The sequence below is a fragment of the Panthera uncia genome, chromosome E3 (genome assembly GCF_023721935.1).
Source record: "Panthera uncia isolate 11264 chromosome E3, Puncia_PCG_1.0, whole genome shotgun sequence".
NCBI lineage: Eukaryota > Metazoa > Chordata > Mammalia > Carnivora > Felidae > Panthera > Panthera uncia.
This window is the reverse complement of record NC_064815.1, coordinates 23,753,343-23,780,029: the sequence shown is the minus strand read 5'-3', so window position 1 is coordinate 23,780,029 and position 26,687 is coordinate 23,753,343. Positions and strand designations below refer to the sequence as shown.

The window sequence follows — 26,687 nt, the reverse complement described above, 5'->3', positions numbered from 1 at the left end:
GGTGGGTAGAGTATCAGCACTTGACTTATGCCGTGTTGAGTCTGGGGTGTCATCCAGTAGCATTTGGATGCACAAGTGGGGGGTCCAAGGGAGCAGTTGAACTTGAAGGATCACCTGGGGAATCACAAGCCTGTCCCTAGTATTGAAAGCCCTACAACAGAATGAGATCATCAGGAGTGAGGGGAGTCGCAGGGCTGTGGCCCAGGTGCCCTTCAGCAGTCCTTTGTGGGTCAGGAAGATAAGGAACTTGGCGAGAGGGAGGGGAGCCAGGACGGGGGGGGGGGTGCCCTGGAGCTGGGCGGAAAACCCCGTTTCTCCCTGGGGCAGAACCTTCTCCGCTTGTGGCTGTGAAGGCCCCACGTGGCCCAGAGACGGCTGAATATCTCGCAGAGATGTTGGGGTCAGGCTCTAAGCAGTGGTGGCTCTGCGGTGGCCAGAGTATAGATGTCACACAAGACAGGGCAGGAGAAACCGGTTGGCCCCACGCGCTCCATGAATCAGGGGAGCCCCGGGTTCCCATTTTGTGTTCTGTTCTAGTGAGCAGGTTCCCCGTGACGTCTCTGGTCGTCGTCTGGTCTGACGTTTGGAAACGGGGAGTGTGGCAGCAGCAGAGTGGACCTTGTGTGCCGGGGGAAGGAGGACGGGTTTGCCCCACAGAGTCCTCAGCAGGTTTAAAGCAAAGGAATGACAGGGTCGGATAGACTCTTCAGAATGGTGGACAGGGCTTGCGGAGCAGGGAATGGGCTTGGGGAGGCCAGGTGGAAAGTTCTCGCCACAGTAGGATGGGCCGTGGGCTGGGCCTGCAGGAAGCGTCTCTGGGAAGGTGGCCCATCGTGGTGACCGCCTGCATTTGTGGATGGCGTGGGGGACACAACGGGTTTGCATGGGTTTCCTGTGGCCGCTGAACCAGATCACCCAAGCTTAGGGGCTTAAAACGACACATCTCTTTTTTCCCCTTAGACTTGTAAGGGTAAGAAATCCAGAATGAATCTTTTTTTTTTTTTTTTTTAAGTTTATTTATTTTGAGAAAGAGGGAGCATGCAGGAGGGCAGAGAGAGAGGGGGAGAGAATCCCAAGCCGGCTGTGTGCTGTCAGTGCAGAGCCGGACGAGGGGCTCGAACTCACGAACCGTGAGGTCACGACCTGAGCCGAAACCAAGAGTCGGCCACTCAAGCAACTGAGCCACCCAGGCGCCTCCCGAAATGAGTCTTAAAGGGCTCGGGTCGGGTATCAGCAGGGCAGGTTAACTCTGGAGGCTCTGAGAGCAGAATTCTGCCTTGTCTTTCCCAGCTTCTAGAAACTGCCTCCATTACTCAGCTTGTGGCCCCCCTCCAGCTTCAGAGCTCTTCACTCTGACCTCTGCTTCTCCCGGCCCAACCCCTGCCTTTGACCTTCTTGACTCCTTCTTACAAGGACTCTTGTGATTACATTGAGGGCGCACCCAAATAATGCAGGACACCCTCCCCGTCTCAAGAGCTTTACCTTAATCACACCAGCCGCTGTCTTCAGCCACGTAAAGAAACATAGTCACAGGGGCGCCTGGGTGGCTCAGTGGGTTAAGCATCTGACTTTGGCTCAGGTCATGATCTCGCAGTCCGTGAGTTCGAGCCCCGCGTCGGGCTCTGTGCTGACAGCTCAGAGCCTGGAGCCTGTTTCGGATTCTGTGTCTCCTTCTCTCTCTGCCCCTCCCCTGCTCATGTTCTGTCTCTCTCTGTCTCAAAAATAAATAAAACATTAAAAAAAAAAAAAAACGTAGTCACAGGCTCCAGGGACCAGGATGAGGACAGCCTGGGGGCTGCTGCTCAACCCTCTGTGGGGTTGAAGGCAGCTGAGGTTTCTCTCCTGAGCCAGCAGGTGAAAGGGTGGGGCCTGGGACCTGAAAAGGAAGCCCAGGAGGAGGGTCGGGTGTGAGGCTGTTTGGGGATATGCAGAATCAAAGGTGCTCCAGGAGGCAGTTGGAAACATGGGTTTGGGGGGTGCGGGTGCAGAGACAGGGAGGAAGGACTGCAGTGTGGACAGCGTCCAAGGACCTGCTCTCCCCTCCCTGACGTGTAGAAACCAGGTTCTGAGAAGGAGTCGGCACGATCATAAGCCTGGGGTTTGGACACTCTGCCATCCCCACGTGTTTCTCTGTGCCCTGCCTGTGCCTCAACTGCCCGAATCTGTCCGTCTTCCCAATCGGGTCTGCTCATCACACTTAGTGCATGGCATTCTGGGCCTGGCTGATTGTGGCCACGGTTCAGCCTAGGGCTTGACTGGCCTTGGGTCAGGGCTGTCGCTCGCCCTGTCCACTGTGTAGCTGGGATGTCAGAAGAAGGAACAGAAGAGAAGGAGGTGATGTCCCTCGGGAAGGATCGTGTGTGCGGCTGGCCCCAGGATTGCCTGTCCTGGATAAACCCCCCATGAGAAAACCTGGTTCTTGATCTGCTAAGCCTGGCTGGCAGGTTCAAGCCATAGGGCTGCAGGAGGGTGTTGTTTTTTGTTTTGTTTTGTTTTGTTTTAATTTATTATTTTTGAGAGAGAGAGAGAGAGAGAGAGAGCACAGTGGGAGAGGGGCAGAGAGAGAGAATCCCAAGCAGACTCTGTGCAGACATGGGGCTCGATCCCACGAACCGTGAGATCATGACCTGAGCTGACATCCAGAGTCGGACGCTCAACCGACTGAGGTGCCCCCGGGTACCTTTGTCAAAACTGAGAAATTGACATTGATCGGTGCAACACGATTAACTACGCTGTAAGCTTTATATTTAGATTTTGTGAGTTTCTCCACTAATGTTTTTTTAGGTTCTGGAATCCAGTCTAGGATACGACATTGCACATAGCACTCATTTGTTTGTTTTTCTTTTTATATATATATATTTATTATTTTTTTCTTTTGAAGAGACAGAGTGCAAGTGGGGAAGGGGCAGAGAGAGAGAGGGAGACACAGAATCCGAAGCAGGCTCCAGGCTCTGAGCTGTCGGCACAGAGCCCGACGCGGGGCTTGAACCCACAAGCTGTGAGATCGTGACCTGAGCCGAAGTCGGACGCCCAACCGACTGAGCCACCCAGGCGCCCCGATTTGTTTTTATTTTTATTCGTTGTCTTCTTGTTAATAAATACTACAGTGAACGCCATGAACCCACCACCATCCATCCAAGAATTAGAACAGCACCAATAATGTGCCCCCCGCCCCAGTGCTCTCCCTCATCCTGCCCTCCTCTCTCCCCAGAACAAATACAGCCGTCCCCCCTTATCTGCGGTTTCATTTTCCGCGGTTGTGGCCACCCACGGTCAACTGCGGCCCAGAAACCGATGACTGTCCTGATATATCGTCAGAAGCTCAATAGTAGCCTAACGCGGCATCACAACGCCTACATCGCTCACCTCGCCTCCTCTCCCCACGTAGGCACTTTATCATCGCACGTCATCGCAGGAAGGGGGAGTACAGTCCCCTAAGATGCTTTGAGAGACCACGTTCCCGTGACTTCTACGACAGTATATTGTTCCAGTTCTATGTTATCATTATTGTGCATCTCTTACTGTGCCTGATTTATAAATTAAACTTCATCATAGGTATGTGTGCATAGGGAGAAACCTCCAGTGTATAAGGTTCGGTACTATCCACGGCTGCAGGCATGCCCCGGGGGTCTTGGAACCCCCCAAGGATTGGGGGGAACCACTGTGTGCAGTCACACCTTGTTTTACCGCACTTTGCAGAAACTCTCTGTTTTGCACCTTGACGGCCTGGGGCAGGTCTGTGTCACGCGAGTTGGTCAGCGCCCTCTTTCCAGTGGCATTTGCTCACATTTTGGTCATGCTTGTGATATTTCATCATTTTCTTGATCACATTTGTTGTGGTGATCTGTGATCAGTGATCACGCTTTGCCGAAAGCTCAGAGGACGGCTAGCGTTTTTTTAGCAGTAACGTGTTTTTGAGGTGCCTGGCGGTCTCTGTTGGTGGAGTGTGCAGCTCTTGATCCTGGGGTTGCGAGTTCGAGCCCCACGTCGGTCTGGGGATTCCTTTAAAAAAAAAAAAAAAAAAAGAGCAGCTCCTTTTGCCCACGAGTCCTGTCCCTGTGCTTTAATAAAACCACCCTTTTTGCACTGAAAACAAAGGGGGACTAGAACACAATAAAGTATGTTTTTAAACTTATTTAGAAAATCTTTTTAATGTTTATTTATTTTTGAGAGAGGGAGAGCGTGAGCAGGGGAGGGGCGGAGAGAGGTGGGGAGACAGAGAATCCAAAACAGGCTCCATGGGGCGCCTGGGTGACTCCCTCAGTTAAGCATCCGACTTCGGCTCAGGTGGTGATCTTCGTGGCTTATGGTTTGAGCCCCGCGTCAGGCTCTGTGCTGACAGCTCAGAGCCTGGAGCCTGCTTTGGATCCTGTGTCTCCCTCCCTCTCTGTCCCTCCCCTGCTTACGCTCTGTCTCTCTTTCTCTCTCTCTCAAAAATAAATAAACATTAAAAAAGAAATTTTTAATAAAAATATAAAAAAGCAGGCTCCACGCCATCAGTGCAAAGCCCAAGACAGAGCTCGAACCCACGAACCGTGAGATCATGACCTGAGCCGAAGTCGGATGCTCAACCGACTGAGCCACCCAGGAGCCCCTAAAGTATTTTTTAATTAAGGTGTGTCCATTGTTTTTTTTAGACCCAATGCTATTGCACACTTCATAGACTACAGTATAAGTGGAAACATAAGGTTTATATGCACTAGGAAACCAAAAATTTCATTTGACTTGTTCGATTGCAGTGGTCTGGAACAGAACCCGCAGTATCTCCGGGCTGCACCTGTATTTGTCATTCTCTTGTTATTTCCTCTAAAATTTGAAAAATGCAGGAAAAAAAAGAATAGTGTAATGACTATATTATAATAGTATATCCTTTCTCTGGATTCATTATTTCTTAACACTTTGCCATGTTTCCTTCCCTTCCTCCCTCCCTCCCCTCCCCCCAGAGACCCTGCCCCAATTATATCTGTCTCTGTCTCCACTCGAAGTGAGTTGCAGACATCTTGACTCTTTCATGCCTAAATATTTCAGCACATCCCTCCCACATCTCAGAACGGTGGTGTTCTTTTACACATTCACCACGCTGTGATAACACTTAGGAAATGTAATAACTCCCTATCATTTCCTATACCGTCCGTATTCAAATTTCCCAAAAATATCTATTCTTCTCCCCCATGATAGTTATCGCTCGCAAGTCGACTTCTTTTTTTTTTATAATTTGTTTTATGTTTATTTATTTTTGAGAGAGACACAGAGTACGAGTGGGGAAGGGAGAGAGAGAGAGAGAGAGAGAGAGAGAGAGAGAGAGAGACACAGAATCCGAAGCAGGCTGCAGGCTCCAAGCTGTCAGCACAGAACCCCAGGCGGGGCTCGAACTCACGGACTGTGATGTGAGATCATGACCTGAGCCGAAGTCGGACGCGTGACCGACGGAGCCACCTGGGCGCCCCCCAAGGCGACTTCTTAAGTGGCTTCGTTGTGTGCAGTGTTTGCTTAAACCAAAAGTGTTTCATCTTTGCTTGCTTTTCCCTTTTATAAGCGAGGTACGTCCTCATGTATCAAGTCTGGACTCGCTCTTTTCACTTGACCTTATGTAACATGACCCTGAAATGTGACGCTGCGCTGGTTTGTTCTCACTGCTCCATGGGTTTCCATCGGGTGCCTGCACCACGATCGACCCATCCGTTCTGCTGTCCTAGGCCATTTGGGCTGCTTCCGTGGTTTTCCTGTTAAGAAGAGTGCCATTAGCGAGCGTTCTTGAACGGGCTTCCTTTCGCACACGTGAAGTTTCTCTTGGGTGTGTGAAATCAGGCGCCTGATCTCCCCCCGGGCCCCTGAGCAGGGGACGTGGAGGGCAGCTGTCCTGCCAAGGTGGGGCCACCCGTGGCTGTCTGCCCTCTGTTCTTTTGAGAGTCTGCCTTGTGCCTGGATCGCCCGGCCCGGGCCTGGCAGAGAGGAGGGGGCCCGTGGAAGGACTAGGAGAAGGGAGAGGAGAAATCGTTCCCCCTCCCTCCCCACCTTGCGTCTGTCCCGCTCCGAGCAGCCCCTCCCTTGCTGCCTTGGGATCACGATTGTCAGTCCACAGTCACCAATCTGGCTGCAGACCTCAAACTAGTGGAGAGAGGACACAGCTGCTGAGGGTTCTCGTACTTTGCCCCCGAGCCGAGCCGACTGCTTTAGAATTGTGTACGTAGCGTGGCTGTGACTTAATAAGCTTGGTTGCTTTCTTCCCTCGGGCAAAATTCAGTTAATCCTCAGGCTAACAGACGGCAGATTAGACACGACCAGATGACAGCTCCTGGGGCAGACAGGAGGGAGAGAGAGGAGACCAGTAAGCTGGAATGAGCAGGAAGAGGGGGCAGAAATGCCCACAGGGCCGGCCTGTCCGCGAGGGATGTCACCGCCCAGGGGACGGGGTTGGGGGTACGGGTGACCGCCGCTGGGCAGGTGCAACGGATCCCCAGGGTGACCCCTCCTCCTCCCCGCTCCGCCCCCGCCCCCGCCCTGTATACTTGATGCATTTTAGAAAATGCCTTGTCCCGGAGAGGTACAACAAGCAAGGGGACTTGAGAGAATAAGCATCCATCATCTGGAAGAATCTCTCATGTAAAGTTTAATTCCCTGAGACTGCAGGATAATTGAAACATTGATCTACTGATAACGTCAGCCACAACCTGACTCTGATGACGTGAGGCCTTAAACGTTTTTATATGTGATATCACTGGATCCTCCGGGCCGGCCCGGATTCCCAGCTGAGGGATGTGGAAACAGGCCCAGAGAGGTTGAATGACTTTGCAAACACCACATCACATTAGGGGTAGAATCAAGATTGCTTCACAGCCTGCTGAGCCAGGGACCCCCCCCCCCCCCCCAAAACCGCCTCCATCACTGACCCTGGGGGCCCCCTTCCTCCCCACTTCATACAGACATTCAAGCAGGTATATATATATTTTTTAATGTCTGTTTATTTATTTGGGGGGCAGAGAGAGAGGGAGACAGAATCCCAAGCAGGCTCCACACTGTCAGCACAGAACCCGATGCGGGGCCAGAACTCACGAACCGTGACGCTTAACAGACGGAGCCACCCAGGTGCGTTGAGGGCACACACACGCCACATTGAGCCCTACCTGTGACCTCTCCACATGGAGAACATTCTACACTATTGGCAACCATTGGTGTCTTTTATAGCCAGCCTGGGTTCAGGGGAGCTCGGGCAGGTCCCCCCAGAATAGCTCTGCTGACTCAGGCTTCAGGGCAGTAAAACTAGCCCGTGGGCCGTGCCGGGCACGGGCATAATGCCCCACTTGGTCCTCGGGGCAGTTGCACTCGGTTTCCCCTGTTGTGGTAGCGACCCAAAGTCCAGCGGTTCGGAGAAGTGTTCAAGGTCATGAGCTGATACCAAAGGCAGGATTTGAACCCAAGCAGTCAGGTATCAGAGTCAACCACGAACTCCTGGCCTCAGGGCTGCCCTTCAGGCTCCAGAAGACCACTGGGTTTATGGCTGGGGCCCCACAGGGCCCCCAGTGGTTGTATTCTCCGCCCCACCCTGTGTCCTCTGAGGCAGTTTCCTGGTCTTTGTTTTGCCCACAAGCAGACCAGACTGGGAGTGACAGCTCCCCTGGGGCCTGTGGTGCCCCAGCCAAGGCTAACTGGGGCAGCTGTCCCCACGGCAGTGCTTGGGGCAGTCCCTGGTGACCAGTAGGCCTGGCCTCGCCCTCTCCGGATGGTGAATGTAGGATGGTGGTGGCAGAAGCCTGGCTCTGTCGGGACGCCGTCTCATGACCTGCCCGCAGCCTACCCAGAGAGCCGCTTGGCTGGGCCGTGCAGGCCAGCTCTCCCCCTGTGGTTGGCCTGGGCGGTCCCACCTCCTGTTTCTTCTGAGCACCCAGAGGGGCAGGGACCTCTCCCCTCCAGGCCCCACCAGAACCCACCCTCGCCTGTTTCATTCAGATATGTATCCTTTAAGAAAAATGGAACTCCCTTCCTCCAAATTAAATGAAAACAAAAAATTATTTTTTTTGTCGTAGGCTCCGTGCCCAGGGTGGGGCTTGAACTCACGACCCTGAGATCAAGACCTGAGCCGAGATCAAGAGTCAGATGCTCAACCGACCGAGCCATCCAGACACCCACCGGCAAAAAAAAAAAAAAAAAAAAAAAAAAAAATTTTAATTAAAAAAAAAAAAAAAAAAAAACAGGGGCACCTGGGTGGCTCAGTCGGTTAAGCGCCAGGCTTCAGCTCAGGTCCTGATCTCTCGGTTTGAGGGTTCAAGCCCCGCGTCGGGCTCTGTGCTGGCGGTGCGGAGTTGGCTTCACATCCTCTGTCTCCCTCTCTCCGCCCCCCCCAATAGAAAATAAACCATTTAAAGTAATAAGTTAATATAAATGGTAATTAATAATATATTAATGACAAGTTGCAATTAAAATAATAAAAACAAAGAGGTGGGAGAAGCCAAGAGGCATCCTTTCTGAGGCCTGGCGCCGAGCTGAGAATCGGGCCTGGCCGTCTGTCCACGTGGGATGTGCTGGTTACACGGCAGGAGCTGGTGTCCCCACCACGCTCCAGAGGTGTCCGGGACACTTCCCGGTGCCACCAGCACCCCTCAGATGGCCCAGGTCTCGCTTTCCTGTCATGTCACTGGTCCCACCATTTCCGGCTGCCGCCCGGGACCCGAGTGTGCTGCCTCTTGGCTGACCCCTGGTGTCACTCCTCTCTGTTACCTACAGCCTGGTTTCCCCGTGCTCTCCCTGCCCAGACCAGGCAGGGTTCACACACTCATGTGCCTTGAGCACTCACGGGAAGCCCGGGGGCGTCACACACCGCCCACGTGAGGCTGCATCCCAGGGGGCCTTGGGAGGTGCGGCGGTCACCTCCTCTGGGAAGCCCGCCCTGATTCTCAGCTGGGTTAGGATTCCCCCGTGTGCTCCCACAAGCCCTGCACTGACAGTTGTCAAGGCCAGCGGGTCACCAAGCATCCTTTACCATCCCCGCCTCGGGCCACGGCTGTTTTCTGTGGTCTGCTAAATGCCCAGGGACGGCACCACATCCAGTGGGGGTTGGTGCTTGTGAAATACTTGTCCAAGACAAATACGGTGTCGAGACTGAGCAGAAACACCGAGGGGGGGACGTCACGTGACCCTCCATGTGGCAGGGCTGGCGCGAGTCCAGCTTTGTGGCTTCAGGTCCTGTGCCCTTCCGGGGGCTGGCGTGGCCTCTGCCGGGGTGAGGGCGGTGTGAGGCTCAGGCCTGTCCTGTGCGTGTCTCTCTCCGCCCGCGTAGCCGCCGGAGCCTTGAGGCCAAGGCAGGGTGGGCGAGACACCTGTATGCACCAGAGACGGCCACAGCCACAGTGACCTCAGCTTACTGGTCTCGTCTCCCTTTCCATCCAGCCGGCTTTGTCAAGTGCGGCTGTGTCTGCCCTGAGATCCGGATGAGACTGGGAGCTGATAGGACAGGAGATTCAGAGGCAACACCACCCTCACGGTCAACCCTTCTTTCTACAGACGGGGAAACAGATTTCAGGGAACCCAGGGCTCTTGGTCAGACAGACACTATTCCTGGCTCTTAGCGGCTCTGTGGTCTTGGGAGGTTACTTAACCTCTCTGAGCCTCTGCGTCCTTAGCGGTGGTGAGGGGTGGCTGTGATTGTGTCCGGGAAAGCTGCCGGCAGAGCATGTGACACCCATTGATGGGAACCCAGGCCGTCCTTCCCTGTCCTGTGCAGAAAGCCCTGGCCACCAGAGCAGTCCCTCTGCAGAGATGGGAAGCGTCTGCAGCCTCCCCGCAGGCTCTGGGTGGCCCTTGGGTCACCAGGTTGTCCGCTCAGGACCTGGAGAAGGATCGGGTTGATTCTTGCCAATGTGGGGTCCTGAAGACCGTCTGGAAGAGCCATGTTGGGGGATGTGGGGAGAAGGAGGCTCCGAGGGGGGCTGAGTTCGGTGTCTTGGTGCGACGGATGGGGCCGTCACTCCCCGAGAGGGGGACACAGGAGGAGGACGTTAGCTGGGAAGCCTGACATTTGCCACGTGTCAGGGGCACCCGGGTGGCTGGATGGTCATGGTTGGAGAGGCTTGTGCAGAACTCCGAGACACGGCAGATCCAGAGTCAGGAGCGTGGGCATGACCGGGACCACACGAGGCACAGCCGGCACTTGGGAGGCCCCAGGCGGCAGGTGAAAGAGCCCCGGGAAGAAGGGGCATCGAGCAGTGCCAGGCAGCGCGGGCGGCCCCCACCCCGGGGCGGGGAGGGCGGAGCCAGGCGCACACCAGGCGCCGGTCCTGAGTTGGCCTACGTGCAACTGTGAAATTTTCCAGATGAAAACAGGAGTTGTTTTTCTCCACAAATCCATTCTGTCCGCTCTGCCCCACGTCTCCCAGGCCCTGGCTCCCTGCCTGCTTCCACTGCACTCCCGCCCCTGGGAGCCCAGCCAGCTCAGAGCACCCTGCCTGGAAACTCCAGCCCCCTCCCCAACCCCAGGACACAAGCCCGCAGGACCCTTCGGGCCCATCCACACCCTCCCCCACGTCCCCCTGCGCAGCCCAGTCGCTGTCATGGGGCTCATCTGACCCGCTGCTCCTTTGGACCAAGGACAGGGTCGAGGGGAGCCGAGGGTCCAACAGCAGGTGCCCATGAAGGGCTGCCTTATACTAAACTCGGTGGGCGGGGCCTGGCAGGGCAGCCCGGCGGCAGGGGAGGGTGCGGGTGTCGCACAGGAGCCTGTCCAGGGGCGCGCCCTTGCCGACCTTCACACCCCAACGTCTTCCTCTTGTAGATGAAGATGACGCCAACAGACTAGGGGAGAAGGTGATCCTCCGCGAGCAGGTGAAGGAGCTCTTCAATGAGAAATACGGTCAGTGCGTCAGGAGCGGGGCCCGCGGGGCAGGGTCTGTGGGGCCCGCCTCCCCTGGCAGCCCCTCCTCCCTCTACGGCCAGCCTGGCCCCCAGTGACCCCCAGCTGGCCTGCCTGCTCCCTGGGGACAGAGCCGCCCTGCCCACGACTGCCGGCAGCCGACCCCTCCACTCCCCCGACTGAGGAAGGGGAAAGAACAGGGCGGTGACCGCGGTCAGCATTTCCGCCCCTTTAGGGCCGGGCTGTGTGGCAGAGACGCGGTTCGTGCATCTGCCCAGCACACATTTAAGCCGTGAGGACTCCAGGGAAGGAGGTCCCATCCCTGCCAACCTGGGGCTCAGAATCTGTGCAGGGAGGTGGACGCGGAATAGGTAAAGGCCACGAGATGCTAGGCCCTGTGCTGACGGCATCCGGGGCGCCAGGGCGGAGCCCAAGATGGGACAATTAACAATATGGTCACCCGTGGCCTGGCTGGCTCAGCCGGTGCCGCCTGCGACTCTTGATCTTGGGGTGTAGGTTCAAGGCCGACGTTGGGTGTAGGGAGTACTTAGAAATAAAATCTTAAAAATCAAGTCAAATAGAGTTTTAGTAATAACTCTACGGTTATAAGTGAGCATCTCTCGATCGCTAAGTGCCACGCTATGCATGACGTTGTCTTTGTGATGAATTTAATATTATCTTCACTTTGCACAGGAAGACAGGAATAAAAACAATGTTTTTAAGTAGAATTTCAGAGAGTGATGAAGGAAAAGACAAAACTGCAGTGGCAGGACGGGGTGGGGTGGGGGGCAGGCAGGGAAGCCCTCCCCCCCCCCAAGACTCGAATGTCAGGAGGGGACGCATATTCCAGGAAAAGTTTGCCAGGCGGAGGGGACAGCTGGGTGACCGGGTGAGCAGCTGGGGGGGACGGTGGGCAGGCCTAAGAAGGCATGGGGGCTTCATTTCCAGAACGATGAGAAGCGACTCGGCTGGTGGTTCTCTATTCACTTGTTATTTTGCAATCAGAATCCAAACACATATGGGGGTGGGGGAGTGACCCACCATGTCACCCAAAGGCAGCTTCTACGATTGCCAACATTTTACCAATCTTCTTCTGTACACACTTCTGTATTTGAAGTACTTAAAAACAAACTCAAGACACCATGTCATATCCATAAATATTTAAGTGAGGGCTTTGTATTTCTTCTAACATAATAGTAGGGTTCTTTTCTATTTATTTATTTTGCAAGAGAGAGCGAGAGCATGAGCTGGGGAGGGGCAGGGAGAGGGAAGGAGAGAGGATCCCAAGCAGGCTCCGAGCTGTCAGCGCAGAGCCCAACACCGGGCTCGAACTCACGAACCGTGAGATCATGACCTGGGCCGAAATCAAGAGTCGGACGCTCAACCAATTGAGCCATCCAGGTGCCCCGGAAGTACATTTTATTGTCAGCACTGGGTATTAAACTTTTAGTTTTGCTAAGTGGATTTAAAAAAAAAAAAGCGTGTGTATAGATTTATAAACTCCCTAGGACAGTGGCTGGCTGAGCTGGACCATGCCAGCATCCAGCGCTTTCCCCAGAGGGCTTGGCCCCTAACAGGGGACACCTCCCCCTTGCGCTGACCCGCCGTGTCTTCTAGGTGAGGCTCTGGGCCTGAACCGGCCTGTGCTGGTCCCTTACAAACTGATCCGGGACAGCCCGGATGCCGTCGAGGTCACGGGCCTGCCCGACGACATCCCTTTCCGGAACCCCAACACATACGACATCCACCGGCTGGAGAAGATCCTGAAGGCCCGAGAGCACGTCCGCATGGTTATCATCAACCAGCTCCAGTGAGTGCCCCCAGCGCCCGGGGCAGGGCGGGCACAGCGAACAAGGGCCACGGGAGAGGGTACTGCTTGGATCCGGTGGGGAAATTCCCAAAGCAGGCCCAGCCAGGAGACGAGAGACAGACACAGACAGACGGACAGACAGGTGCTTCTCACTTGCACAGAATCCAGGAGACAGGCTAGCTTAACACTCTCATCTTTTTTTTTTTTTTAAGTTTATTTATTTATTTTGAGAGAGAGAGAGAGAGTAGGGAAGTGGCAGAGAGAGAATCCCAAGCTGGCTCCGTGCGTGCTGTCAGCACAGAGCCCGATGTGGGACTCGATCTCACAAACCGTGGAATCATGACCTGGGCCGAAACCAAGAGTCAGATGCTTAACCCACGGAGCGCCCCCCCCCTCCCCCCCCCCCCCCCGGGCACCCCGACACTCTCATGTTAAAGATGAGGAAACTGATACCCAGAGCCAGGAAAGGGCCGGTATAAGTCACGGTGGGTCAGCTGGGCTGCCAACTCAGAGATCTCACTCCAGTCAAGGCCGCTGTAACACAAGACTACAGACCAGGGAGCTTATAAACAACAGACATTTACTTCTTACAGTTCCGGAGGCTGGGAAGTCCAGGATCAAGGTGGTGGCAGATTCAGGGTCTGGGGAGGACCCACTTCGTAGTTTCTAGATGGCCATCTCCTCACTGTGTCCTCATACGCGTCCTCACATGCTGGAAGGGGAGAAGGGAGCTCTCTGGGGCCTGTTTTATAAGGCACTGATCCCATTCCTGAGGGCTCCTCCTTTGTGACCTAAGTGCTCCCAAAGGCCCTGCCTCCTAATGCCATCACACTGGGCACTAGGTCCCCACATAAGAATTTAGTTCAGGAGGGGGGCGCCTGGGTGGCCCAGTCAGTTGGGCATCCGACTTCGGCTCAGGTCGTGATCTCGCGGTTTGGGAGTTCGAGCCCCGCGTCGGGCTCTGTGCTGGCAGCTCAGAGCCTGGAACCTGTTCAGATTTGGTGTCTCCCTCTCTCTCTGCCCCTCCCCTGCTTGCACTCTGTGTCTCTCTCTTTCAAAAATAAATAAACATTAAAAAAAATTTTTTTTATGTTTACGAAAAAAAAAACAGTTTAGTGGGGGTGGGGGGGAGAGGGGGGACCCAGACTTCCAGTCCGTAGCTCCGTGCGTCCTAATTCCATCCCTTTCCAAACACACAGCCTCACCATTCATGGGTGTCGGTTTATTTTTAAAAATTTAATGAAATTTGACTTTTTCTGACTATACCATTAATGTTTCCCCATTTCAGTTATTTAGAAAATAATGGTTATTTAGTACTCCCATCATGCAGAGATAATTACTGTCCATATTTTACCATATGTCCTTATCGTCTCTTTTTATTTTGACTTTTAAGTGTTTTTAAAATTTATAATTTACTTTTGAGGGAGGGAGAGAGAGAGACAGAGCACAAGCAGGGGAGGAACAGAGAGAGAGGGAGACACAGAATCCGAAGCAGGCTCCGGGCTCTGAGCTGTCAGCACAGAGCCCGACGCGGGGCTCCAACCCACGGACCGCGAGACCGTGACCTGAGCCGAAGTCAGACACTTAACTGACTGAGCCACCCAGGTGTCCCCTTATAGTCTTTTTTTTAAAATACACTCATTGACTAGAATATTTCTAGGGGTGCCTGGCTGGCTCAGCCAGTGGAGCATGTGACTCTTGATCTTGGGGTCATGAGTTTGAGCCCCATGTTGGGGGTAGAGATTACTTTAAAAATCAAAACAATTGTTGTTTTTTTTTTTGTGCCTGGGTGGCTCAGTCAGTTAAGTGTCTGACTCCGACCCAGGTCCCGATCTCACAGTTCATGAGATCTCTGTGCTGGCAGCACAGAGCCTGCTTGGGATTCTTTGTCTTTCTTCCTTTCTCTCGGCCCCTCGCATGCTCATTCTCTCTCTCAATCTCTCTCTCTCTCTCAAAATAAATAAGTAAATATTTAAAAAAAATTTTTTTAATTCTTAAAAAATGAAAACAAAATAATAATGCTCAAAGTAAAATAATCAATACGGTAAAAATCAAGAGATAAAAAAAAGATACCGTGATGAATATTCACTTAGATAAATCTAGGCACACGTTCCCGATCCCTCGCTCGAGCGTCACCCTCGAATTCTGGACGAGGACACCAGGCGCACAGGGGCGATCGTCTGCCTGCTCTGGCGGGTGCTCGCCATTTTCAGCCGGGTCTTACCTGACTGGCCGTCCAGCGGCGGTGGCAGCGTCTCATGAGAGGGGTCGCCCACCTGCGGGGAGCAGCTGAGAAAGAAGAGCGGAAACCGCATTTTCTAACCGCCACCTCCTGTCTCTCGTCTTTCAGACCTTTTGCAGAAATCTGCAATGACGCCAAGGTGCCAGGTAAGGCGGAGGCCGAGGAGGCCCCCTCTCTGCCTCTCGGGGACCAGAGTCTGCGGGCAGATCTGGTCCAGGTGGCATGCAGTAGGTGGCTGACCACCTACAGAGTGTCGCGCCCCCGCCCAGTATGACCACGGGGAGCCTGAGCCTTCCCCCTGCAGGGCCAGTATCCCCAGAAGGCCCCGGGAGCCTGCAGGTGCCCTCCAGAGGGGGCCCCGCCACAGCGGCGGCTGAGCGGGTCAGATCCGCTGGAGGCAACGAGGGCAGGCGGGAGCCTGGAGGAGAGGATGTCACATGGGATCACGGAAGCCACCTGGGAGGAGAGGGCCGATGTGTGTGGCCAGCAGGGGGAGGCAGGCCCACGCCAGCCCCGGGCCTGTCTCCCAGAAGCCTGGGGTTCACAGGAAGCTGGGAGACTGTCTGGTGGGATGCTTTCCCCGGGTGACTGGGAGACGTGCCGCTGATTCAGAGCACTCATCTCGTCCCAACCGCGTTGTGCAGCTGGGAAACTGAGGCCCAGAGAGGGAAAGGGGCTCGGCAGGGCCACCTGGGGAGTTGGTGGCCACCTCGAGCCTGGCGTCAGGACCACGCAGGCCCCACCCAGGGCTCAGTGGGGACAGTGACGGGCCCCCATGCTGGCCTGAGACCCGAGGCCCCCACTCCGGGTGGGTCCAGGTCCCCCAGGAACTCCACGGCCTAGGGTGGCATGGCCCGACCAGAAGCCCCCGCCCCCCCCCCATCCTGCGCCAGTCACAGGGGCCAGGTGCGGCACTAGATTCGCAGGCAGGGAGGCCGTGAGCTTGGGAGCTGTCCCTAGGTTGAAGGCAGAATGCAGATGGCCCTTCAGAGGCCTCGGGAGGAGAGTCTGGGACACATGCTCAGAGGGTAGAAGCTATGACCTGCGTCTGCCCTCCCCTGACCTTGGCTGTCTTTACGGTCCTACAGTGACGCTGGGTTGGCCACCGCCCTGGGCCGGCACCTCTGACTTCATTTTCGGGCGGAGCCTTCTACAAAATCCCTTTGCTCCGACCCATTCCCAGGGCTCCTACTGCCCCCCCAGAGTCTTCTGTTTCCCGGGGTGTCTATTTATGCCATGTCACAGACCCCCCAGCCTCTGGTATTTCTTCACCAGCTGGACAGTCACCTCGTGGGCCCAGCCCACCCTCATGCTGTGTTATTACGACCCTTCTGGTTTCTACTCAGTGACCTGGCCACTCAGTCAAGCACCAAGCCCTGCTTGTGTAGCACACGGGGGCACATCTTTTCTCGAAGTCCCATATATTCATACCAGTTTAATTCGGTAGCAACAGAACACCTGCCGAGTCGTGCTTCGTGTCAGGCGGGGTACCAGGCTCTTGCCGACACATGATCTCCTTTGAGGCTCACGTCCCGTTGTTTTCCCCATTTGGCTCAGAGAGGTGAATCAGTTTGCCCGGCGTCACACAGCTAGGAATGGCAGTAACGGAATTTGAATTTACGACCTCTGACTGTAAACCAGAGTCTCTTCCCACGGGGGCGCTGCCTGTCCACTCACGGTACTTGTGGACCGTCCTCTGTCACAGCGTTACCAGGTCAGGGTCATCCCACATCCACAGCTAACAATACCAACGTCGATATGTGTTCTCGGTCGCTAAGTCGTTCTAGGGGCCCGGGCATACTGTCCACGGGAGCCTCCCAGCTACCATACAGGATCTTACATTTCACTCGCAGGGAAATGGAAGCACAAGGCCGTGGAGTGACTTCCCCCAAGGGCCGAGGCCGAGCCCTTCACCCCAGGAGTTGTGGGGAGGCCAGGCCCCACGGGCTGGACGGTCTGGGAGCAGGAAGAGGGCCAGGGCCTGAACTGAGCCCACTAGGGACCCCCCACCCCCACCCCCGGGGAACGAGGCAGGCCGGAGAGCCACTGGGCTGTGCGGCCTGGTTAAGGAAGGGGGCTGGAGGGATGGGCCTTGGGGCCAGGGGCGGGGGGTGTCTGGGGGCTCTGGAGCCCTGAGCGCTGAGAAGGGGACTTGAAGCACGAAAGCAGAGGCCTCCCCCAGAGGGGCCCGAAGCCGAGTCAGAGCAGCCCTGGCGTCTGGCGTCAGCAACCTTTTTTCCCACCAGCCAAAGACAGCAGCATTCCCAAGCGCAAGAGAAAGCGGGTCTCCGAAGGGAACTCCTTCTCCTCCTCCTCCTCGTCTTCCTCCTCCTCGTCCTCTAACCCAGAGTCCGTGGCGTCTACCAACCAGCTCTCACTCGTGGTAAAGTTGCACAGATCCAGGCCTGACCGCTCTGCTCTTTGGCCCTCGCCCCGCCTTCGGGCAGGGCCGGCCGCTCTGGGACGTGGGTTTGGGGCGCGGGGAAGCGCTGGGTCTGAGCGGGGCTCCGCAGCCTCGGGGTGGCAGTCGCGTCTGCCCGATGGGCCCACCAGATAGTCCAACCCTGTCACTGGCTGCTCCCGCGTCCCTGCCCTGGGCGGGAAGTCACAACCCCCACTGGGCAGGTGGGCAAGCCGAGCCCCCACCCCCCCACCCCGGGAGAGGGGACGGGGGACTCCCCTGGGCGGTGCCAGAACGGGGACCCCCGTGCGGTCGCCAGGTTAATCTCTGCTCACATCGCATGCTCTGGGCCTCACCACAGCCCCGTGAGGTTGTAGGCGTTACCCACAGCGTGTGGAGGAGGAAAACAAGAGGCAGAGGCTGGTTGACTGTGGCCTTACTGCGGTCAAGCCTCATTAGGGACACACACACACTCTCGAGAGTTCTTTCTGACTTCAAAACACTAGCTCGGAAGTCCTGAGTCCCAGTGGGGAGAATACTGGAACACATTTGGTGATGACTTGGAGATGTCTTTGTCCTTTGACCCTGCTTCCCCCACCCTTTTTCTTAAGTTTAATTTTTATTTTGAGAGCGCAAAGAGGGGGAGGGAGAGAGAGAATCCCAAGCAGGTTCTGCACCGAACAGCACAGAGCCTGACACGGGCCTGGAACCCACAAAACTGAGATCACGACCTGAGCCGGAACCAAGAGTCAGACGCTTAACCGACTGAGCCACCCAGGCGCCTATAATCGTGCCTCCCTTTAAACCTGGCAAACCCCAAAGTTCAGGCTGTAGGCTGTACCTCTGTCCCCACCTAGGGGTGCCTCCAGAGGGTCACTGGCTTTTCCCACCTCCAAGAGATGGGACTGGCTCTTTAGCATAAGGCCGGGGAGGGGGCGGAGTTTGTGGGGGTGCTCACCTTCTCTGAGCGAATCCTCGGTTCCCCCTGGTCCACGGAATAGCCCCCGGCACACGGGTGGGAGCGAGTCAGAAGGCCCCAGCCCAGGCTCCAGGGCCACTGGCAAAATGCATGACCTTGGACGGGTCTCGGGTCCCATCTGGACCATCAGGCTGCCTCCAGATGAATCCAGTGGGGAATCCCTTCAGAAAGCAGAGCTAAGTGGTCTGGTGTTCTTTCTGGGTCACCCGGAGTCCTAACTCGGGCCATTTGTCCCCCTCTCTCTAGCAATGGCCAATGTACATGGTGGACTATGCCGGCCTGAACGTGCAGCTCCCGGGACCTCTGAATTATTAGACCTCAGTGCTGAATCAGGACCTCACTCAGAAAGACTAAAGGAAATGTAATTTATGTACAAAGTGTATATTCGGATATGTATCGATGCCTTTTAGTTTTTCCAATGATTTTTACACTATATTCCTGCCACCAAGGCCTTTTTAAATAAGTAAAAAAAAAAAAAAAAAAACAAAGTATTGCCCTTGCTCATAACTTCTGCGTAGTCTCGTTTGGAATTAACAGCTGTCACTGAGGCGAGGTCAGGAAACCTGGCTCAGACAGCCTGCCAAGGTCCCCCCTTCCTTTGCCAAAGCAAAGGCGGTGTCCCTGACCGCTGGGCCGTGGTGTCTGGGGACTGACTTCACTCATTTCTCTGCGTGACCTCCAGATGACGTGTCCCGGGAGGCCAAGTGCCAGACTGAGCCCCTGGCCTCGGGGCCACAAGGTGGTAGGGGACTGCCTGAGCTCCAGGAAGAGGTGAAGTCCAAAGTGTGAACTGTGATCAAGTGTGGAATCTCCGTGGCCGCAGAGAAGGCACCTTGGCAGAGGTGCTCTGGGTTGGACCTGGAGGGGTGGGGTGGCTTTTTGATGGAGCTCAGGGCATTTGAGCAGCAGAGGGTTGGGTCACAGCTGTGTCTCGGAAAGGCCACTTTGGTGGCAGGTGGGAAGGTGAAGGAAGGGGTAAGACTGGAGGCAGAAGGGGTGGGGGGTTGAGAGGGCCTGGCCCTGGGCAGCTAATGGGGGAGGCAGGGCGGCCTCCCCCGGCTCCGAATCAAGAACCATCCGTGATGCTGAGACTTAGCGAGGCTGGGGTTGGCAAGGCAGAGCGGGACACGTGGGGCAGGACGGCCTTCTGGGACAGCCCCTTGTGCCAAGGGCAGGGGGGCTGTGCCAAGCGAGACCTTGGGTGTTCCAGGAACAAGGTGTGGCTGGAGGTGAGACCAGGGATTCCTGGGGACACTCCCCAGGCAGGGCCCTGCACTCGGAGCCAGGCTGAAGTGGGGAGTGGGGCAAAGCTGTGCACCCCAGGGCCGGTCTGCATCCCTTTCCTCCCTGGCCTTATGGAAGTGTGGAAGGCCCTGGGGGCCAGGCCCCTGCGGCTTTGCTTGGAGGGAGGGGGCAGCCACGGGGGGGGGGGGGGGGGAAGCTGGGAGACCACGCAGAGGCTCCTGTAGTTGTTCCAGGAAGAGCTGGCTGAGGTTCCAGCCAGGTGGAGAACAACAAGGAGGTCAGCCAACAGGACTTGGAAGTCAATTGGACAGAAGTGCTGGGGCACGGAAGGGTCAGGGTGACCGCAGGGTCTAGCCAAGGGCCAGAGCCAGGCCTTTGACTTGGAGGAACCGAGTCCTGAGTCAGCTAATTACATGATCAAAACAGGCCAGAAGCTTCTGCCAACCCATGGGGTCAGCGAGGTGCCCAGATGGGGAGGGAAGGCCCCGTCCCAGCCTTCCGGACTCGGCTTCCTTCTGGAAAGACGCAAGAAGCCAGAAGCCACAAGGTTGGCAGGCCGTGCCCGCACTGTTCCTCTGGCGGCTGCCGCCACCACTTTGCAGTGTCCCCAGGACCCACCAGGGCGCTCCACTGTCCACCCTCAGACCCCTGCCCCTTTCAAATCTCCAGGATCAGGGCAGGGGCGCCCCCCCCCCCCCCACATTCACCACCGCCCTCGAGGCAGAAACTATGAAATCGAGGATAACCTTGCAGCTGCCACCTTGCCTTCAGACCCCGCTCCTGGGGGCCGTCCTCCCCCATCTAATCCCGTCTCCCCGGATTAGGCGCCGCCGGTGCTTTTCCTGCCCCGCCCCCGCCCCACCCGCACCGAGCGCAAACCTCTCGGCCGGCGGGGCGGTTCGGGCTCTTCCCCTCCGACCCCCTCCCCTGCCTCTCACCCCACCGTCCGTCCCCTTCCTTCTCCACCGCGGCCACCGGGCACGAGCGGCTTCCGCCCGGACACCCGCCTCCCCGGGCGCCCCCGCAGCGCGCCCGGGCCGGCCGGCGCCTCTCGGTCGCCTAGAGACGAGCCGCCGCCCCCGCCCAGACCCGCGGCCACGGCCGGAAGTGGCTCCTGCCTGGCGGGCGGCTGCGCGGGGGGGGGGGGGGGGGGGGGGGAGCGCCCGGTGAGGGCCCGGGAACCCCAGCGCTTCGGCCTGCGGGGCCTCCGCCATCTGTCTGCTTCCACTCCCGCTGTGCAGGCGCGTGCACCTAATCGGGTTGTGCAGCAAAACCCCGCGCCTCGGCCCGACCTCACTGCACGAAAGCAGAAGGGGGGACCCCCACCCCCAGGGCAACCTTTGCACCAAGAGGTGGCCTACGTCGGTTTCACCTCCTGTCTCGGGAGCTCTGCGCTCTGGGCCGCTTGGCCGGCCGGCCGCCCCCTCGCTTTGCCCACGGTGCCCAGTGCCGGCCCAGCCCGGATCCGTTGGGGATGCCTTCCCAGTTCCCACAAGCAGGCCTGCTTCCTGCAGAAGAACCCAGATGCTGTTTATGCAACCTCTCCAGAATCTCAGAGTACTGTACTTTTTAAAGTGATTTGATTCAAAGCACTCATTCTTTAATTAAAGTTCATTTAGCTGCCATCTGTCTGGGTTCAAAATGGCTTCGTGTTTTGCAACTCTAAATGAGGATTGTTATTGGATTTGTAAACACATCCACCAAAAAAAAAAAAAAAATCACAAAACATTTTCAGAAGTAATAAATGAGGAATGTGCAGAAGGAGTGTTACGAGCTGCATCTTAAACGTCCTAATTGCTGGGGAATGTATTCTGGTGGGTACATAATCATTTTATATACAAATCTTTGTACAAAAATCTGGTATCAGTGAAAAGATCAAGATTGTAGAAAATGCCGGAATTATATCTGACTGAAAACAGTAATAAAGCAATAATCAGCGCAGGGACAAAGCTAGGGTGAGGCGGGAGGGGAGGGGAAGGAGGGGCGGCTCTCCAGCACCTGTTCCCCCTGCAGCCTTCCTCCCTCACCGCCCAGGTGCCTCCCTTCTGCTAAGAAGAGGGTGATCCCGAGCTCCAGGGGCAGAGGCTTTGCTAGAATCCTGCAAAGGATCTTCTCTTAAGCAGTCAGAGCTTTACAGGGCACCTGGCTGGCTCAGTCGGTAGAGCCTGTGACTCTTGATCTCAAAATCATGAGTTCAAGCCCCACTCTGGGTACAGAGATAACTTAAAAATAAAAAGCTTATTAAGGGATGTCTACTGAACCACAAGCTGTATAGTCTCCTCCCTGTCACCCAGCCCAGCCAGGATGGAGAGGGACAGTAGCCCTTCACTTATTTTAATTTTGTGGTGCCATATGGAGTGGCTCAGTGAAAGGGAAATGCTCTTTGGGGAAAAAATATTTTTCACTGTGGAAACGGAGGCACGAGGTGAGTGGAGGGGCAGGGCTGCGGGCTGGTAAGTGTCAGGGCGGCGGCTCTCAGAATGTACCATTCCTGTTGGCAACGTCCGGGGTGATGTCTGAGGGTACGAGGTGGGGATGTGGGAAGAAGCTGAGATGTGGATGCAAACAGGACCCGATGGGGGCACCTGGGTGGCTCGGTCGGTTAAGCGACGGACTCTTGCCATTGGCAAGACTTAACAGGTCATGATCTCACAGTTCGTGGGTTCGAGCCCCGCATCAGGCTCTGTGCTGAGGGCGCAGAGCCTGCCTGGGACTCTGTCTCCCTCCCTCTCTATCCCTCCCCCTCTTGCCCTCTCCCTCAAAATAAATAAAAATAAATACATAAAAATAAATAAAACAAAACAAAACCAGCACCCAGTGACCCTCAGACTCTCTGCATGATTTTGCCTCTGCCTCGTGCTTCTCAGATGCCATGTTCAGAGCTGTCTGCGCTGTGCCGCCTTTCCCGCCTTTCCCTCACGTGGGGTTGGGGGGTCCTTCTTCCATTTCCTCACGCGGCCCCCTCCCTTTCTTCCCAACTCAGCATGGCACCTCCTCCCGGGTTTACCTTTCACCGAAATGTGCCCTCCTCAAAAGGCCTTTCCAGAACACCCAGTCCAAAGCAGATTGCCCCCACCCCACGATTTTTAAAATTCATTTTTTTTTTTTAATGTTTATTTGTGAGATAGAGACACAGACGCGAGCGGGGGAGGGGCAGAGAGAGAGGGAGACAGAATCCAAAGCAAGTTCCGGGCTCCGAGCTGTCAGCACAGAGCCCAACGCGGGGCTTGAACCCACAAACTGTGAGATCATGACCTGAGCTGAAGTCGGACGCTTAACCGACTGAGCCGCCTGGGTGTCCCCACCCCTGCTTTAAGCTTTATGATGGCGGGGATGGTGTACCCTGGTACTTAGCCCAGAGCCCAGGACAGGAGTACCGCTCGCTGTGGCCTCAGGGATTCACGAATCAATCACACCCATATACACAAAGAGCAGAGAACGGATGATCCCTTAGCCCGAAGTCCTCCTACGTGACTCCAGTGACCTCGCCCCCACCTTACCTCCACCTCCGGGATCCATTATGGGGGAACCATGACCGGTGCCTCTGCCTGTTCTGCCATGAAAGCTCGCTTTCTTGATTTCTGGCCACGTGTTTGCACTCTAGAGGCCCGAGATTTCGACACTGAGGTCCCTGAAACAGCTCACCTGAGATACAGGTGATGGGACTTAGGAGAAACTTGAGGTGCCAGAAGAGGCAGAGGAAGCTGCCAGAAGAGGTACCAAAAGCACTCTGCCTTGCTTACGCTTGTTTCTTTACTTTTTGGAGAGAGAGAGAGAACATGCACGCACACACACGTGAGCAGGGGAGGGGCAGAGGGAGAGGGAGAGAGAGAGAGGGAGACAGAGAATCTTAAGCAGGCTCCACACTCGGAGCAGAGCCTGAAGTGGGGCTCAATCCCAGGGCGGTGAGGTCATGACCCAAGCTATTAAGAGTCAGACCATTAAATGACTGAGCCACTCAGGTGCCCCGCCTTGGATGCAACTTTTGCAAAAATCATCAAAACATCAAAAATACACTAAATGTTACAACGTCACAGCCTAACGTCAAGCAAGATTGTGTGCACCGTTAATTCTCACAGCCCTGCAAAGTAAACGTTTCTTCCTTTCACAGATGAAGAACCTGAGATTCAGAAAGATCAAGGGTTCGATCCTGGGTGACACGACCGGGAAAAACTGAGCACCAAGCCAGGATTCAAAGCAAAGATTCAAGGCACACCTGGGTGGCTCAGGCAGAGGAGCACGCGGCCCTTGATCTTGGGATTGTGAGTTCGAGCCCCACACTGGGTGTAGAGATTAAAGGAAAATAAGTAATTTTTTTACTGTTTATTTTTGAGAGAGAGAGAGACACACAGAGCGTGAGTGGCGGAGGGGCAGAGAGAGAAGGAGACACAGAATCCGAGGCGGAGGCTCCAGGCTCTGAGCTGGCAGCACAGAGCCCGATGTGGGTCTCGAGCTCACGAACGACGAGACGTGACCTGAGCCGAAGTCAGGCGCTTAACGGACTGAGCCACCCAGGTGCCTCCAAAATAAACAGATTTTAGAAAAGAATGTTTAGGGGCACCTGGGTGGCTCACTCCGTTAAGCGTCTCTTGATTTCGGCTCAGGTCATGATCTCGCGGTTTGTGGGTTTCGAGCCCTGAGTCACATTATCAGTGCAAAGCCTGCTTGGGATTCTCTCTCTCTCTACCCCTCCCCCACCCCTCAAAATAAACAAACTTAAAACAAGTGTTTGAAACAAAACAAAAAGCTAAGATTCAAGCCACCAAGACCACCTCAGGGTGGGTCCTGCGCTCAACTGCCCTTCCCAGTATGGATGGAAAAGCAGCAGGCAACTTCAGGCTCCGGGAAGCTTCTCTTCCGGTACCCCGCCTTTTTTTAAAGTTTATTATTATTATTGATTTAAGTAATCTCTACACCCGATGGGGGGGGGGGGGCTCGAACTCATGACCCCAAGATCAAGGGTCGCATGCTCCTCTGACTGAACCAGCCAGGTGCCCCCTGTTTTCCCCTTGTTTAAAGAACACAAGTACAGGGCAGGGTGCCTGGGTGGCCCAGTCAGTTAAGCGGCTGACTCTTGATTTCGGCTCAGGTCATGGTTTCACCGTTCGTGGGTTCAAGCCCCGCATCGGGCTCTGCACTGGCAGTGCGGAGCCTGCTTAAGATTCTCTCTCTCTTTCTCTCCCTGCCCCTCCCTGCTCACTCACTCTCTCTCTCAAAAATAAACAAATAAAGGGGCGCCTGGGTGGCTCTGTCGGTTAAGCATCCGACTTCAGCTCAGGTCATGATCTTGCGTTTCATGAGTTCAAGCCCCGTGTTGGGCTCCATGCTGACAGCTCAGAGACTGGAGCCTGCTTCGAATCCTGTGTCTCCCTCCCCTGCTTGTGCTCTCTTTCTGTCTCTCAAAAAATGAATAAATGTTAAAAAAATTTTTTTTAAATAAACATTAAAAAAACAAACACACACAGGTACACTGGAAAAGGAAGAAATGGGTACCAGCTAGTTCGGGCTTGCTCAGACCAGACACTGCTCTCAGTCCGCAGGAAAGGAACATCATCAGGAGGCCACAGCTGGAGGGACCAGAGGCACACACTCGTACACACACATACAGTCACACTCACACACACTCGCACGTACACGGTCACACACACAGGCACACGCTCACCCACACTTAAAAACTTGTTAGAGGAGGTGTCGCAATCCACGACTGCAGTGTAGAGCCCCGCTTGAGGATATTGAGAAATTGGCTTCTGAAAAAGAAAATGCGGCATCGAGGAGCTGACCTGAGCCACAGCTCTGAGCATGCGCCACCCCTGCTAATGCTCACCCCTTCCAGCCTCTGCTGCCCCAGGAGGAAATCCACGGGCCTCACCCTGGCACCCGAGGCCCGGCCACCAGCTCCTTCTGTATCTCCCGCTGTGCCTTGAGCTCCAGCCAAACCAATGTCCTCACTGTTCTCAGAACATTCTAGAGCCTCTTGTACCCCCACACCTCTGCCCAGGCCTTCTGCCTGGCTGGCCCTTCCCCTTTCCTTTGCTTGACAAGGGGCCGCCCCGCTTTATGATCCAACAGAAAGGTCCTCCCAAGGCCAGCCCAGCCCAGCAGGTGCTCTCAACGCCACGTGCCATTGTCCCCTGAAAAAGATATTGAAGGCCTGGCCTAAAACAGAAGCTCCTAATATCTCCTAAATATCCTCCAGCTAAAAGAATGTTCTTTTGTTCTCTGTAGGCTTGCAGATGTCACGCTATGAAGTCTCTGAGATACAGGACTTCCATCCTTCTTCAAGCCTGCTTTTTTTTCCCTTTAACCCACCCTGTACTATTTATTTATTTTTTAAGTGTACTTATTTATTTTGAGAGGGAGCACGCGAACGAGAGAGGGGCAGAGAGAGACGGGGGGGAGAGAATCCCAAGCAGGCCCCACAGTGTCAGGCTGGGGCCCGACACAGGGCTCAATCTCACGAATCCTGAGATCATGACCTGAGCCAAAATCAGGAGTTGGATACTTAACAGACTGAGCCACCCAGGCACCAACCCCCGCAGGACTTGTTTACTTTATAACTGGTGTAAGTTCACCCATTTCACCCACCGCCCACCTCTGACAACCGCCTATCTGTTCTCTGTATCCAGGATTTTAGTTCTTTTTTTTTTTTTTTTAAATGTTTATTTTTGAGAGACAGAGACAACGTGTGAGCTGTGGTGGGGCAGAGAGAGAGAGGGAGACACAGAATCCGGGGCAGGCTCCAGGCTCTGAGCTGTCCGCACAGAGCCCGACGCGGGGCTCGAACCCACAAACCGTGAGATCATGACCTGAGCTAAAGTCGGTTGCTTACCCGACTGAGCCACCCAGACACCCCTAGGACTTTGGTTCTTGAGAGTTTGGGGACTTTTGTTGTTGTTGTTTTAGATTGTGCATATAAATGAGATCAGACGGTATTTTTCTCTCTGATTTATCTCAGCCCAATGCCCTCAAGGTCCATCCATGTTGTCACAAATGCCAGGATTTCCTCCTTTTTTACTGCTGATTAACATTTCATTGTATATACACACCACCTTCTCTTTCTTTCTCTCTTCCTTCCTTTCTTTCTTTCTTTTTAGTAATCTCTACGCCCAATGTGGGACTCCAACTCACAACCCCGAGATCAAGAGTCGCGCGCTTCAGCCACTGAGC

The 26,687-nt window shown here is 55.2% G+C and overlaps 1 protein-coding gene across 1 annotated transcript in view; it reads left to right on the top strand.

The window, feature by feature from the left end:
- The window catches only part of GTF2IRD1 (GTF2I repeat domain containing 1), a 115,092-nt gene extending 96,335 nt beyond the window's left edge, over window positions 1–18,757 (top strand). Inside the window, exons 22-26 of the mRNA XM_049639380.1 lie at window positions 10,766–10,843; window positions 12,461–12,653; window positions 15,004–15,041; window positions 17,142–17,278; window positions 18,522–18,757. Of these exons, the coding sequence (XP_049495337.1) occupies window positions 10,766–10,843; window positions 12,461–12,653; window positions 15,004–15,041; window positions 17,142–17,278; window positions 18,522–18,590 (515 nt within the window). The 3' untranslated portion in view covers window positions 18,591–18,757. The remainder of the gene's footprint in view (window positions 1–10,765; window positions 10,844–12,460; window positions 12,654–15,003; window positions 15,042–17,141; window positions 17,279–18,521) is intronic.
- The last annotated feature ends 7,930 nt before the right edge of the window (window positions 18,758–26,687 follow it).